The sequence below is a fragment of the Oncorhynchus kisutch genome, unplaced genomic scaffold (assembly GCF_002021735.2).
Source record: "Oncorhynchus kisutch isolate 150728-3 unplaced genomic scaffold, Okis_V2 scaffold868, whole genome shotgun sequence".
NCBI classification, from domain to species: Eukaryota; Metazoa; Chordata; class Actinopteri; order Salmoniformes; family Salmonidae; genus Oncorhynchus; species Oncorhynchus kisutch.
The window spans coordinates 36,976-52,990 of record NW_022262813.1 but is presented as its reverse complement, the minus strand read 5'-3'; the positions used below and the strand labels follow the sequence as shown (position 1 = coordinate 52,990).

Here is a 16,015-nt window from a genome sequence, read left to right as displayed (position 1 = left end):
TATCAGAAGCTTCTAAAGCCATGACATAATTTTCTGGAATTGTCTAAGCTGTTTAAAGACACAGTCAACGTAGTGTATGTAAACTTCTGACCCACTGGAATTGGGATACAGTGAAATAATCTGTCTCAACAATTGTTGGAAAATTTACTTGTGTCATGCACAAAGTAGATGTCCTAACCGACTTGCCAAAACTATAGTTTGTTGACAAGAAATTTGTGGAGTGGTTGAAAAACAAGTTTTAATGACTCCAATCTAAGTATATGTAAACTTCCGACTTCAACTGTACACGCATACATACATACATACATACATACATACATACATGCATTCATTCAAGCATGTACACAAGGACATATACCTGTACAGACAAATACCCACACGCACAAACACAAGGACACACAAGCATGTGCACACAGTAACACGTGTCTAGAAGCACGTCCACAGGTGCACCATACTGGTCGGTAAACAGACAGATACGCTGTAGTGATAAGACTGTTTGTCTGGTGACTCAGGTGCTTGATTTGTTCACTGTGATGGGAATATATATAAGGCTTTCCTCATAAGGAAGTCAAAGTCCCCTGTTGTGGGCTCCTTTGTCTGTATGAACTATTGTTGTCATACAAATGCACTCACAACACAGATGGTTTGAGGTTTCTATGTATAACGTGGGTGCCTGTTCTGTGAAATGTATACTTGAGAAGGAAGTAAGGACTATGTGTTTGGTGGGTCTTGTTCCTCCCTGTCTCTCACCCTCCTATTCCCCATCCTCTCCCCCTGCCCACCCTCTTCCTCTCCAACCCCTCTCTACTTCTTTTAACCCCACTTTCTATTTGTCATCTGTCACTTTGTAATTTCCCCTTTGTTTTCATCCCTGCTCTGTCACACTGACCCCATAACCTTCCATCTCTCTCATTCTGTCTCTCCCCCTCCCGCCCCAGGATGTGAACAGCGTGGCAGTGTCCCCCAACGACAAGCTCTTGGTGTCTGGTTCCCAGGACCGCCTGGCCAAGCTCTGGTCCCTGGGGGCCCCCGGGGCTGACCTGGCCCTCCTGGGGGTGTTCCGGGGCCACCGCCGGGGGGTCTGGTGTGTCCAGTTCTCTCCCATGGACCAGGTGCTGGCATCCTCCTCAGCCGACGGCTCTGTCAAGCTCTGGAGCCTCCACGACTTCAGCTGCCTCAAGGTGGGTGAGGGGTGGTGAGGGTGGAGGTAGCGGTGTGCGTGTATGATTGCTAGTTTGCGTGTATGATTGCTAGTTTGCGTGTATGATTGCTAGTTTGCGTGTATGATTGCTAGTTTGCGTGTATGATTGCTAGTTTGCGTGTATGATTGCTAGTTTGCGTGTATGATTGCTAGTTTGCGTGTATGATTGCTAGTTTGCGTGTATGATTGCTAGTTTGCGTGTGTGTGTGTGTGTGTGTGTGTTTGTAATTATTTTATTTGTATGAATTGACATGTTTTAATGTTGCTCATCAATTGCTCATTTCCCTCGTACAGTAGGTATGAGATAATTATCCCCATTTTAGTTCCTCCACTACCTTGGCACTCCCGAACACTCGTCAAACCATTTAAAACCAAATGAAATGTGTATTGAATGTTAGTTGTGAGTGATCGTGACAATTGTTAGTCGATGACGTTATCACCACATAGTAGCTTTATGCACTAATATAATGGCTCATGGAGGGAGGTTGTGTTCAACTTGTTCAACCTCCCACGATATCCTTTCTGCCCTTTGTGGGTGACTCTTTCTTTGAACAGTCATGGTCTCCTGTATGGAACTGTTCTGGAACACAGGAACAACAGAACCTGATGAAATGACGTGCCTTGGTTTGTTATGTACAGTATCCTCAAATGTTATCTAAAACAACCGCTAGTCTTTTTAATGAACCTCTCACCGGAAATCCAATATAGCCTTTTGCTCTGTCACAAATGAATGGCCTCAAAGTTCGCAGGTTGACGTTTATTGTCATCCGTCTTGTCCTGGAGGCAGAACAGAGCGATTTCCGCTAGATGGGCCAGCGGCAAAAGTAAAAATGGGCTATATTGTAAAAAGGTTATGTTTAAAATCTGATTTGTCTGTGTCAGTGCCAGCTAGTGACTACCCCGCAGAGCTGCCAAGTACATGAGTCAATCACAATAAATGCCAACCTGCTCAAAGTGCACGTGCGGCGTGGGCCCGTATTCATGGTGCTGATCTTGGATCAGGTTTGCCTTTTAGCTCGTAATGAATAAGATATGGACAGTGAGGACCTGATCTCAGATCAGCACTCCTACTCACTGACGCATTTTGAATACGTGCCCTAGTGGAAGCAATTGAAGTTATATCTGGGCATTCTCTGACGGTGAAACTGAAGTGACATGTTGTGTCTTGTAGACGTTTGAAGGCCACGATGCCTCTGTGCTGAAGCTCATCTTTGTGAGCAGAGGGACTCAGCTACTCACAAGGTACGACACACACTATTTTGTGTTTTTTTTATCCTTCTTTCTCATGGTAGCATGCCAATATCACATCCCAAGTGTTGGTTATACTGTTTTTCCCTTAAACCACATCTCTCTCCCACCCTCTCAATCTTTTGAGTCTCTCTTTCTCTCCCCCTGCTCGCCCCTCTCCCCCTCTGCTCGCCCCTCTCTCGCTCTGCTCGCCCCTCTCTCGCTCTGCTCGCCCCTCTCCCCCTCTGCTCGCCCCTCTCTCGCTCTGCTCGCCCCTCTCCCCCTCTGCTCGCCCCTCTCTCGCTCTGCTCGCCCCTCTCCCCCTCTGCTCGCCCCTCTCTCGCTCTGCTCACCTCTCTCGCTCTCTTTCCCTTTTTTCCTCTCTGCCCATCTCTCTTCCCTCCTCTCTCTCTGTCTCTTCCCTCCTCTCTGTCTCTGTCTCTTCCCTCCTCTCTGTCTCTTCCCTCCTCTCTGTCTCTTCCCTCCTCTCTGTCTCTTCCCTCCTCTCTGTCTCTTCCCTCCTCTCTGTCTCTTCCCTCCTCTCTGTCTCTTCCCTCCTCTCTGTCTCTTCCCTCCTCTCTGTCTCTTCCCTCCTCTCTGTCTCTCTCTCTCTCCAGTGGGTCAGATGGGCTGGTCAAGCTGTGGACCATCAAGACCAACGAGTGTGTAAAGACGCTGGATGCCCACCAGGACAAGGTGTGGGGCCTCCACGCCACCAGGAAGGACGACCGCGTTGTCACCGCCTCGGCCGACTCCAACATCACTGTGTGGACGGTCAGTACTGGCCCTTGAGTTTGAATAATTAGAAATGCATGTAAAGCTTGTCCAGTTGGAAACCACATTATGACCTGGTTAATATAGTACATATACTGTAAGTCAATTAATCCACCAACCAGTCAGTCAGTCAGTCAAATCTATTTCAAAAGCCCTTTTTTCATCAGCAGTTGTCACAAAGTGCTTCAAAGTCTCCCACCAACACCTTAGAATGACACTTATCTGCCTGGGGTAGATCCATGAGGGACAAGGCCTTAGAATGAGACGTATCTGCCTGGGGTAGATCCATGAGGGACAAGGCCTTAGAATGAGACGTATCTGCCTGGGGTAGATCCATGAGGGACAAGGCCTTAGAATGAGACGTATCTGCCTGGGGTAGATCCATGAGGGACAAGGCCTTAGAATGACACTTATCTGCCTGGGGTAGATCCATGAGGGACAAGGCCTTAGAATGACACTTATCTGCCTGGGGTAGATCCATGAGGGATGAGGCCTTAGAATGAGACGTATCTGCCTGGGGTAGATCCATGAGGGACAAGGCCTTAGAATGAGACGTATCTGCCTGGGGTAGATCCATGAGGGAGGAGGCCTTAGAATGAGACGTATCTGCCTATACCGACACCATAGAAATATAATTACTAGAAATGCTATTAGTCAGACTCTTAACCTGTAAATTAGTAGATAACCAGCTGTATTGCCCCTATAAAAACCTGTGATAGGAGCATTGCCAGCTCCATTTCCTGTGTCCTGGCTGAGTCCAACAAGGTTCACACAAGGTGCTTAAAGTACATGAATTTGGCACTCTGAAATTGAAGTACTGGAATACCTTGAAAATATGACATTTTCTCAAGTTGGTACTGAAAGGAGAACAGAAAATGATGAAATATGAAAAATGTATTGGTCTTGCAAATTAATTTCCAGGCAGACTACCGAGTTTTATTTCCATCCCTGTCTCGTGCTCTAGTTGCCAGGTGAGCTCTCTCATTCCACCCACACTGGGCGGCAGGTAGCCTAGTGGTTAGAGCGTTGGGCCAGTAACCGAAAGGTTGCAAGATCAAATCCCTGAGCTGACAAGGTTAAACTCTGTTAGCCCCTGAAAAAGGCAGTTAACCCACTGTTCCTAGGCCGTCATTGAAAATAAGAATTTGTCCTTAACTGACTTGCCTAGTTAAATAAAGGTCAAATGAACACTGCCACTTAGCCAGGCCGGTACAGAGCTGACTGATTAGACGCCACCAAACGTCACATAGCTAAAATGCCGGGAAATGTAGATTCGATCCTGCCTGGCAAGATATTGACTGTGTTTTGCTAGATCCAACCAGGCATGTAGTGGAGGGTAAACAATCCAACCAGGCATGTAGTGGAGGGTAAACAATCCAACCAGGGATGTAGTGGAGGGTAAACACTGTTTACGCACCTTTTTATTTGTGAAATAGCGTTTGATAACCTTTTTAAAAATGTAATTATCGGGAGAATGACTGGAATCATGAATGATTCATCATGCTCGTTATGTTCGCCTGCTCCCCCAGATTTGCCTTGTTAGCAGTGCATTCATTCACTACTCTGTCCAACGGGAAACACTACCCACGACATAGCATGGGCCGAGAGGTGAAATCAACTACCTCAGCCCAGACCTACAGTGGCATGTAGCGGAGAGACTCTGCTGACAGTGGAAATGATTTTAACCTCCCTCAACTCCTGCCGTGTCAACAGACACCCACCAAACAACCCCTCCCTGCCTCTCAGAGCATGAGTGTACAACTGGTAAATAGTCGCTGATACTTCAGTGAGATGTCTAGCCTGGTAAGGGCTCTGGTTATTAGCCCGGTAGCTAGCCGGCTAGAAGGATGAAGTTAGAAGCTAACGTTGAACAGAGCCTGACCCCCAGCAGGAGTAGTTGACTGAAATGAACCTAGCTATAATCAAAAGATTGGCTACTATAAGATCTCATAACAAAATAAATGTTCTTTGTAGTGAGACGGTGGTGAGTCAGGCTGTAATGAAGGGGGAAAAGGAGAGGCACAGAGAGAGGAAGCATTGAAGCCAGCAGGGAGTGAAGTGGTTCCCCGAGAGAGTCTTTAATCTTATCAAACACTAACCTTCACTTCAGTCTATGTCATGGAAAGAGCTCATACCATTGCATTACTTCCTGTTAACCTCAGTGAGTACCATGTCATTTCCAGGTATAACTCCCCTAGGCATTGGTGACAGGTTTCATGATGATGATTTGGAAGCATTGCCACCCAGCTGACCTCATGGCTGTGGTTATTCTACAGATATTGTACCTTAAGGAAACATCAAGTGAAAAGCTGATGTGGCAATGACTGTACTGTATCATGTGCTGTATGTTACAGCCACTTCATCTGATTCCTTGATGTTTAGGAGAAGACAACTCCTATTGTCATAGTAACTCCAGACGTGACCGCTAACTCTGCAGACGATTTATGATGTTTTAATTTCTAATAGTAATAGTGAAGGAATCAAACCACTGATGCCAGAGAGAAAAATAGAAAAAAAATATGACAATGACCATAGGAGTTGGCACGTGTGTGTGCAAGCACGTGTTTGTGTGCACGTGAGGGACCTCTGCATAAAGGTCTTCATGCGGTCTATATAACACCTCCATCTGCCAGGGTGCAGTGGTAAATAAAGGTCTTCATGCGGTCTATATAACACCTCCATCTGCCAGGATGCAGTGGTAAATAAAGGTCTTCATGCGGTCTATATAACACCTCCATCTGCCAGGGTGCAGTGGTAAATAAAGGTCTTCATGCGGTCTATATAACACCTCCATCTGCCAGGATGCAGTGGTAAATAAAGGTCTTCATGCGGTCTATATAACACCTCCATCTGCCAGGATGCAGTGGTAAATAAAGGTCTTCATGCGGTCTATATAACACCTCCATCTGCCAGGGTGCAGTGGTAAATAAAGGTCTTCATGCGGTCTATATAACACCTCCATCTGCCAGGGTGCAGTGGTAAATAAAGGTCTTCATGCGGTCTATATAACACCTCCATCTGCCAGGGTGCAGTGGTAAATAAAGGTCTTCATGCGGTCTATATAACACCTCCATCTGCCAGGATGCAGTGGTAAATAAAGGTCTTCATGCGGTCTATATAACACCTCCATCTGCCAGGATGCAGTGGTAAATAAAGGTCTTCATGCGGTCTATATAACACCTCCATCTGCCAGGGTGCAGTGGTAAATAAAGGTCTTCACGCGGTCTATATAACACCTCCATCTGCCAGGGTGCAGTGGTAAATAAAGGTCTTCATGCGGTCTATATAACACCTCCATCTGCCAGGGTGCAGTGGTAAATACAGGTCTTCATGCGGTCTATATAACACCTCCATCTGCCAGGGTGCAGTGGTAAATACAGGTCTTCATGCGGTCTATATAACACCTCCATCTGCCAGGGTGCAGTGGTAAATACAGGTCTTCATGCGGTCTATATAACACCTCCATCTGCCAGGGTGCAGTGGTAAATAAAGGTCTTCATGCGGTCTATATAACACCTCCATCTGCCAGGGTGCAGTGGTAAATAAAGGTCTTCATGCGGTCTATATAACACCTCCATCTGCCAGGGTGCAGTGGTAAATAAAGGTCTTCATGCGGTCTATATAACACCTCCATCTGCCAGGGTGCAGTGGTAAATAAAGGTCTTCACGCGGTCTATATAACACCTCCATCTGCCAGGATGCAGTGGTAAATAAAGGTCTTCACGCGGTCTATATAACACCTCCATCTGCCAGGATGCAGTGGTAAATAAAGGTCTTCATGCGGTCTATATAACACCTCCATCTGCCAGGGTGCAGTGGTAAATAAAGGTCTTCATGCGGTCTATATAACACCTCCATCTGCCAGGGTGCAGTGGTAAATAAAGGTCTTCATGCGGTCTATATAACACCTCCATCTGCCAGGGTGCAGTGGTAAATAAAGGTCTTCATGCGGTCTATATAACACCTCCATCTGCCAGGGTGCAGTGGTAAATAAAGGTCTTCACGCGGTCTATATAACACCTCCATCTGCCAGGATGCAGTGGTAAATAAAGGTCTTCACGCGGTCTATATAACACCTCCATCTGCCAGGATGCAGTGGTAAATAAAGGTCTTCATGCGGTCTATATAACACCTCCATCTGCCAGGGTGCAGTGGTAAATAAAGGTCTTCATGCGGTCTATATAACACCTCCATCTGCCAGGGTGCAGTGGTAAATAAAGGTCTTCATGCGGTCTATATAACACCTCCATCTGCCAGGGTGCAGTGGTAAATACAGGTCTTCATGCGGTCTATATAACACCTCCATCTGCCAGGGTGCAGTGGTAAATAAAGGTCTTCATGCGGTCTATATAACACCTCCATCTGCCAGGGTGCAGTGGTAAATAAAGGTCTTCATGCGGTCTATATAACACCTCCATCTGCCAGGATGCAGTGGTAAAAAGTAGTCATGGAGATGGTCACCCATTGTTTTGTATGCTGCATACCTGCCTGTATTATGAAAGATGGGAATTCAGCCTGTTACATAAGTGTTCCTCGAAGCTAATGAAACCAGGCAACGCCTCGTGTGCCACTTCATGCCAAGAACGATTCAGAAATGACACCAGACTGGATTTTGAACTTGGCTGTGATATCCATTGCGTTTCAGATCTTTATGAAAAGGATTCATGAAAGGTGTGAATACTGAGTTAATGTAAATTAGCTTAGTGAGTGTCTTGGTACTCCAACTATTCCAACTATTGTCACACCCATCCTAGATCTTCTAGTGATTCAGGTTAAGTTTTAAACTAGATGCTATATGTCTTTAAAACTGGGGGTATATTTGTATGGCAAATCTAGAACTGTTACTTAGCCAGACAGTTATGTTGTTGTATCAATTGAATGAGTGACATGATAAATGTATTGTGTGTGCCTTACCCCTGTAGGACGTGACCGAGGTGGAGCAGGCAGAGGAGCAGGCGAAGCAGGAAGACCAGATACTCAAGTGAGTTCACCTTCGATACAGATATCAACTGGGCATTAAAACATCCTTCACCTTCGATACAGATATCAACTGGGCATTAAACATCCTTCACCTTCGATACAGATATCAACTGGGCATTAAAACATCCTTCACCTTCGATACAGATATCAACTGGGCATTAAAACATCCTTCACCTTCGATACAGATATCAACTGGGCATTAAAACATCCTTCACCTTCGATACAGATATCAACTGGGCATTAAAACATCCTTCACCTTCGATACAGATATCAACTGGGCATTAAAACATCCTTCAGCCTTCGATACAGATATCAACTGGGCATTAAAACATCCTTCACCTTCGATACAGATATCAACTGGGCATTAAAACATCCTTCACCTTCGATACAGATATCAACTGGGCATTAAACATCCTTCACCTTCGATACAGATATCAACTGGGCATTAAAACATCCTTTAGTACAGATGGTTCAGTTGGTTGGAGCATTGTGCTGATAGACAAAGGTTGAGGGTTTGATTTTCTGCTTGGGACATACAGTGCATATAGGTTTTAAATGTAGGTGGTTCAGCAAATGCACTGAAATTCCAATTATTCAATGCTTTTCAATGAGGACAATTTGGAACTGGAATTTGGTTTACTTTCAGTGGTCAGTTTAGGGTCAGTGGTTAAACTAGGGTCAATGGTTAATTTTAGTGTCAGCATTTCACTTTAGGGTCAGTGGTTAAACTAGGGTCAATGGTTAATTTAGTGTCAGCATTTCACTTTAGGGTCAGTGGTTAAACTAGGGTCAATGGTTAATTTTAGTGTCAGCATTTCACTTTAGGGTCAATGGTCAATTTTAGTGTCCGTGGTTAAACTAGGGTCAATGGTTAATTTTAGTGTCAGCATTTCACTTTAGGGTCAATGGTCAATTTTAGTGTCCGTGGTTAAACTAGGGTCAATGGTTAATTTTAGTGTCAGCATTTCACTTTAGGGTCAATGGTCAATTTTAGTGTCAGTGGTTAAACTAGGGTCAATGGTTAATTTTAGTGTCAGCATTTCACTTTAGGGTCAGTGGTTAAACTAGGGTCAATGGTTAATTTTAGTGTCAGCATTTCACTTTAGGGTCAGTGGTTAAACTAGGGTCATTGGTTAATTTTAGTATCAGCGGTTCACTTTAGGGTCAGTGGTTAAACTAGGGTCAGTGGTTTAGTTTAGGATTGTGGTTGGTGAGGGGGTTAGTATTCTGAGTTTAACCACTATGACCCACTTTCTTTCTTCCAACAGCTGATCAATATCTACAGATCAAGGGTTTGTTAGACCAATGTTTGCCCACTGCCTAACCACACTAGAGGTCAGAAGTCCAGGTGGATAACATGTCCTATTTACATACTTCTAATCTCACACACACACACACGGAGTGGTGGAGGTCCAGGCATAGAAATGTTGTCTTCCTTTGGTCCACCTGTTAGTGTTCCTTTTAAAAGTCACGACCTGTTGTCTGGAACCATATGTAAGGATAACCACGGGGATTGATAAGACTGTCCACCAACCACTGGTTTCTCATACACTATAGTGTACCTCTGTGCATGGACCACCCAGCTGAGCTAATGGCTGCAGAAATTCTACCTCTGTCTTAAGGAAACAGCCTCCGGCTAAATAAAGAGCTGGTGTGTGACGATGAGCGTGTAATATATCTTGTTTCTGAACGTCGCTGCCACTTCATCTGATTCCTTAACATTTAGGAGAAGACAGCAACTCCTATGGACTGACCTCTTTGCAGATGATGTATGATGTTTTAATTTCTGAATAATAGTGAAGGAATCAAACCACTGATGCCAGAGAGAGAAATAATATGACAATGACCATAGGAGTTGCATGCGCGTGTTTGTGCGTCTTTTCTGGGTTGTGTTTATTAGGGCACGGTAACGTTTTAAGACGTTTTGCAATGGGAAACAAAGATGTGCGTTTCTTATTGGACAGATCCAGGTGGTCCCTCACTGTCCCAGTCCTGTTTTGTGCGTAATGAACGCAGACCCGTTTTTTTTCTACTTTCAGATGTAGTGGTGTGTTGTTGTGTTGTGCAGGAAACAGGAGCTGTCTAACCTGCTTCATGAGAAGAAGTACCTGAAGGCTCTGGGCCTGGCCATCTCCCTGGACCAGCCACACACTGTGCTCAAAGTCATTAAAGGTATAGTTCTGTCCTCTCTCGCTTCTTCTATATCCTACTACACATCCACACACACACCGTGCTCCACGTCATCAAAGGTACATTTCTCTACCCTCTGTCTCTAGTCTCTCACATGTTTTCTCCACACTGTACATACAGCATGTTGATCATCCAGATTCTTCCTCACATCTCCAGAAATAGCTGCTGGGTTCCACATTGCTAATGTTGTCACTCACCTTCCACCCTGTCACTACCTATTATCCTACTGTTTCCTCTGTAGTACTCCCTCAGTCCTCCAGGCACTAGTGTAGACTAGACCTGTGGGAACTCTACATAACGAGGACTACTTAGAGCAACATTACTCAGTAACCAGTTCAGACTCTCTAAACCTCTCTGTCATTAAGTTAATGGATGACGTGACCTGCATACAGACAGGTCCTCTGACAGTCTGACACCAAGGCCTTCGAGGCAAATAGACTAAATGGAGCAAATAAATCACTCTACCCACATTCCAGGCCTTTATGTTCCCTACATTGACCTTCTTCTGAGCCAAAACATAGATAGTTGTGCATAGGTACACTTTGGTGTTTGTTTATCAAAACAAAGAAGATTGGAACATACTTGTTTTAGACATTCCTTGTATTGATCATGGATGAGAGAGACTGGGTGGTGTTCATTAGGGCAAAACGTTGCACAACAAGAATTAGATTTCTTATTTTACAAGTTCCGATAGTACCAGCCCGTCTCGGGCCGTTTACTTCCGTCTCGGGCCGTTTACTTCCGTCTAGGGCCGTTTACTTCCGTCTCGGGCCGTTTACTTCCGTCTCGGGCCGTTTACTTCCGTCTCGGGCCGTTTACTTCCGTCTCGGGCCGTTTACTTCCGTCTCGTGCCTATTGAACATGGCCTGAGAGAGATCAGGTTCTGTGCTAAATGAAGGTACAGTTTATAAACACAGGAGTGTTCACGTACTCAGTGTTTAGGCATTTTGGTGTTGGGAACATCATGTGTATATGGTCAACACACTAGTGCAGCTCCAAAACAACATGTCCTCTTAAAACTACTTAGAACACATTCTGTTTAACATATTGAAATTCTAACAACATATAACATACGTGTGTTAAAAATACTTATTTAGGACAAGTCAAGAACTGAAGGGTAATGGCTTTAAAAATGGCATATGTATATACACATTTTAAATTCATATGTAGTTAAAATGACTGCCTCGGCACTTCTAGTGTTAAAATCCATTAAAATAACTGTATGGGAGAGACTAGGGTTCCATGTTTATCCCAAATAGCACCCTATTTACTATCTAGTGCACTACTTTTGCTCACCATAGAGCTCTGGTCAAAAGTAATGCAGTTTGTAGGGAAAGTTGCAGTTATGTAAGTCTTTAATAGACTGGCCATTGAACTTAGGTTATGTATGGTGTACCATGACCCTGGTTATGTGTGCCAGGATCATAGGCTTCTATATCTGATGTGGGTTACTCTGTGTGTACTGTCTGTGAACTCGTGACTTTCCTGTGTGGCCTCTAGCGATCCGCCAGGGGGAAGATGGTGCTAAGCAGCTGGAGAAGACTGTGCTGAAGCTGCGTCAGGACCAGAAAGGTGAGGTCAGAAAGGATTGGGATATACTAAGCTGGCCCCCAAAAAAACGTTTTTACTACGTTGCAGAACATTCTGAAAACGTTTTGTGCTTGGTGGGTATTCAATATAGTGATGGAGCCACATGGTAATGGCCCGTGATAAAGCTCTGTGTATGGTAACGGTCCGTGATAAAGCTCTGTGTATGGTAAGGGCCCGTGATAAAGCTCTGTGTATGGTAAGGGCCCGTGATAAAGCTCTGTGTATGGTAAGGGCCCGTGATAAAGCTCTGTGTATGGTAATGGCCCGTGATAAAGCTCTGTGTATGGTAACGGTCCGTGATAAAGCTCTGTGTATGGTAAGGGCCCGTGATAAAGCTCTGTGTATGGTAAGGGCCCGTGATAAAGCTCTGTGTATGGTAAGGGCCCGTGATAAAGCTCTGTGTATGGTAAGGGCCCGTGATAAAGCTCTGTGTATGGTAAGGGCCCGTGATAAAGCTCTGTGTATGGTAAGGGCCCGTGATAAAGCTCTGTGTATGGTAATGGCCTGTGATAAAGCTCAGTGTATGGTAATGGCCCGTGATAAAGTTCCTGGTATGTTAATGGTCCGTGTGATCCTAACCTTGACTCTCTCTACTCCCCCCTCCCCCCCAGAGTCTATGCTGCGCTACTGTGCTGTGTGGAACACCAACGCCCGGAGCTGTCTGGACGCCCAGGCTGTGATCCAGGTGATGCTCACACACCTTTCCCCTGAAGAGCTGCTCCAGTACCAAGGAGCACGCGCACACCTGGAGGGACTCATACCTTACACTGGTGAGGTGGGGTGTGTGTGTTAGTCACATTGATGTATAGACTCATGCCAGACGTGACAACTACCTCCATGCAGATGATGTATGATGTTTTAATTTCTGAATAATAGTGAAGGAATCAAACCACTGATGCCAGAGAAAGTGTCCGCTGATTGTGTGTGTTAGTGATGGTGTCTGCTGATTGTGTGTGTTAGTGATGGTGTCTGCTGATTGTGTGTGTTAGTGATGGTGTCTGCTGATTGTGTGTGTTAGTGATGGTGTCTGCTGATTGTGTGTGTTAGTGATGGTGTCTGCTGATTGTGTGTGTTAGTGATGGTGTCTGCTGATTGTGTGTGTTAGTGATGGTGTCTGCTGATTGTGTGTGTTAGTGATGGTGTCTGCTGATTGTGTGTGTTAGTGATGGTGTCTGCTGATTGTGTGTGTTAGTGATGGTGTCTGCTGATTGTGTGTGTTAGTGATGCTGTCTCCTGATTGTGTGTGTTAGTGATGCTGTCTCCTGATTGTGTGTGTTAGTGATGCTGTCTGCTGATTGTGTGTGTTAGTGATGCTGTCTGCTGATTGTGTGTGTTAGTGATGCTGTCTGCTGATTGTGTGTGTTAGTGATGCTGTCTGCTGATTGTGTGTGTTAGTGATGCTGTCTGCTGATTGTGTGTGTTAGTGATGCTGTCTGCTGATTGTGTGTTTGTGTGTGTTAGTGATGCTGTCTGCTGTTTGTGTGTGTTATTGATGGTGTCTGCTGATTGTGTGTGTTATTGATGGTGTCTGCTGATTGTGTGTGCTAGTGATGCTGTCTGCGGATTGTGTGTGTTAGTGATGGTGTCTGCTGATTGTGTGTTTGTGTGTGTTAGTGATGGTGTCTGCTGATTGTGTGTTAGTGATGGTGTCCGCTGATTGTGTGTGTTAGTGATGCTGATTGTGTATGTTAGTGATGCTGATTGTGTATGTTAGTGATGCTGTCTGCTGATTGTGTGTGTTAGTGATGGTGTCTGCTGATTGTGTGTGTTAGTGATGGTGTCTGCTGATTGTGTGTGCGCATCTTTACGTGTTTGTTGATACAGTTCCCTTGTTTGATTTGACACTTCGTCCCCGCAGAGAGGCACATGCAAAGGATAGGCCGTCTGCTGCAGGCCTCCATGTTCCTGGACTACATGTGGCAGAAGATGAGAGTGACAGGAGCTCCAGCCAGGTGAGGGTGACCAGGGGAGGGCCTTAAACACAACACCCACCAATCACAATCCAGGGCTTATACTAACACTACACAGCCTTGCCTAATGACTTTCAAATGTTTTTTCAAATACATTGCTTTTAGAAAGATTCAGAATAAAAAAACACATTTCATTGTTTCGAGTTTATTTTAATAGGGATTGATAGCGATGACAGGATTCGCCCTAAAACAGATTCTAACATACACTTAAGTGTGTTTCACTTAGTCTTCCATCAATATCATTGCTTTGACTGAAGTGGAAATTCGACTTAAGCAATTGTTAGGATTCGCTTCTCTGAAGTGAAAGACATGTTCAATTGTTTGATTTCATGTTTCCTTGTAGCCTTCTAAGTAATTTCGTAGCAAGACACAGTCATCCGACCTATCAGCGTTGACAGTATGCCACGCGAAGGTTGCTCTAGATCTAATCTGAGTCTAGAACAATGGCTGTTGTCGTTCATAGGAATGTATCTGGGCAAGAGAGATGACTTTCACATATCTGTGGTTTGAGACCAATACCTGTGTAACCAAACTGAGGTTTTTACTGTAAGTACTGTAGTAGACTTCATTCTGAAACCACATTCCCTCTCTATGGCTGCTTCCCAAATGGCACCCTATTGCCTATATACAAGTGCACTGCTTTTCACTAGGGCTCTGGTCTAAAGTAGTGCACTACATAGGGAATATGGTGCCATTTGGGACATCGTTTATAAGCTTTGTCAGCACTGTAATGATGAATAACAAACTTATTGAGGAATGTTAACAGCGATAACCAGGTACTGGAAGCAGCAGGAGATCAATCAGAGGCTGTTCAATCACATACTGTACCATGGAGAGTAAATTCCAATATGGTAAATCAACACTGAAACGTCTGGAAGAATGAGGCTGTAGGTCAGGTTTGAAGAATGATTATTTGAAGTCATTATCTAGAAAGTCATTCTCATGGGTTAAGCATAAAGAGGTCTTCTGCAGTACCCTAATGTATGATGTGACAGGAAGTATGCAGCAGAGCCTAATTCTTCAACATGGTCTTAAGACCCAATAAGAATCCAGCTAGAGTCCAGCTTCAGGAAATACGACAGAGCAAACATGGGTCTGTGTGACACGTGAATTATATGGATATTTGACCTCCTTTGTTGTTTGTTGCTGATGTGTGATGTCATATCCTTTTACAGTATGGACTCGCAGGATGAGGAGATGGACACCACCTCTCTTCAGGTGCCACACCCTCTGTTCATGATTGACAAGCGACCAGGTGAGGGTGGAGATGGGACTAAGGAACAGGGGGATGGAGAGGAGAGATGGAATGAGGGAGAGGCGGAGGAGGATGGTGGTCTCGAGGAAGATACCAACTGCCCGGCCAACATGGAGGAGGAGGATGATGATGATGATGATGATGATGATGATGAAGTCAGTATCACCAGGAAAGCCTCAGTCAGGGGACAAAGGGAAGAAAATGGACAGAACGGAAAAGAAAATGGCAACCATCACTCTGGCAGTGAGGAGAGTTCAAGAGAGGAGGACCGGGGAGACCAAACAGAGGCTAAGATCCTCCTGTCTGCAGCGTCCCTTCCACCCCTCCAAGCAATCATCAGCTGATAGCAGACTGTCTGACATCAAGCCCACTAAGGATGCCTGAGTGTGAACCTGCGGGAGTCTCCTTCAGCATGGACCACTGCCTGGAGCAACAGTGTGGCTTTATAGACACTGACAGACAGAGAAGCAGGTCCTGAATGACCTTTAATAATAAACTGGTTTTGAGGTCAATAGGCCTGGCTGGCAGCCATTTTGGAAAAACGTGTCATTTTTCATAAATAGTGCCACAAGTTTTTCCTCACCATGTTAGCTCATCGGGAAAAACTCTGGGTGCTATTGGAAGCCTACTAATGGTACCTAGTGGAAGCCTGCTACTAGAGGTCAGGAATTGTCGAGGCTCTACCCGTAACTTCTTCCCCATTCTTCAACAGAAACCAGTGCTTGTGAATTTTTATATTTGTATGTTGTTGTGCAGTCCTGCTCTTCCACATAAACATTTTGTTTGTCATGATTACAAATGCATCTGGAATAAAATGTATGCCTTGTA

At 44.9% G+C, this 16,015-nt stretch overlaps 1 protein-coding gene across 1 annotated transcript in view; it reads left to right on the top strand.

Annotated features, from left to right (window-relative positions):
• Positions 1-16,015, top strand: part of LOC109878911 (transducin beta-like protein 3) — a 27,891-nt gene extending 11,876 nt beyond the window's left edge. Inside the window, exons 15-23 of the mRNA XM_031816767.1 lie at positions 939-1,181; positions 2,373-2,443; positions 3,046-3,202; positions 8,125-8,183; positions 10,251-10,354; positions 11,873-11,944; positions 12,574-12,732; positions 13,821-13,914; positions 15,108-16,015. Coding sequence (XP_031672627.1) covers positions 939-1,181; positions 2,373-2,443; positions 3,046-3,202; positions 8,125-8,183; positions 10,251-10,354; positions 11,873-11,944; positions 12,574-12,732; positions 13,821-13,914; positions 15,108-15,531 — 1,383 coding nt within the window. The 3' untranslated portion in view covers positions 15,532-16,015. The remainder of the gene's footprint in view (positions 1-938; positions 1,182-2,372; positions 2,444-3,045; positions 3,203-8,124; positions 8,184-10,250; positions 10,355-11,872; positions 11,945-12,573; positions 12,733-13,820; positions 13,915-15,107) is intronic.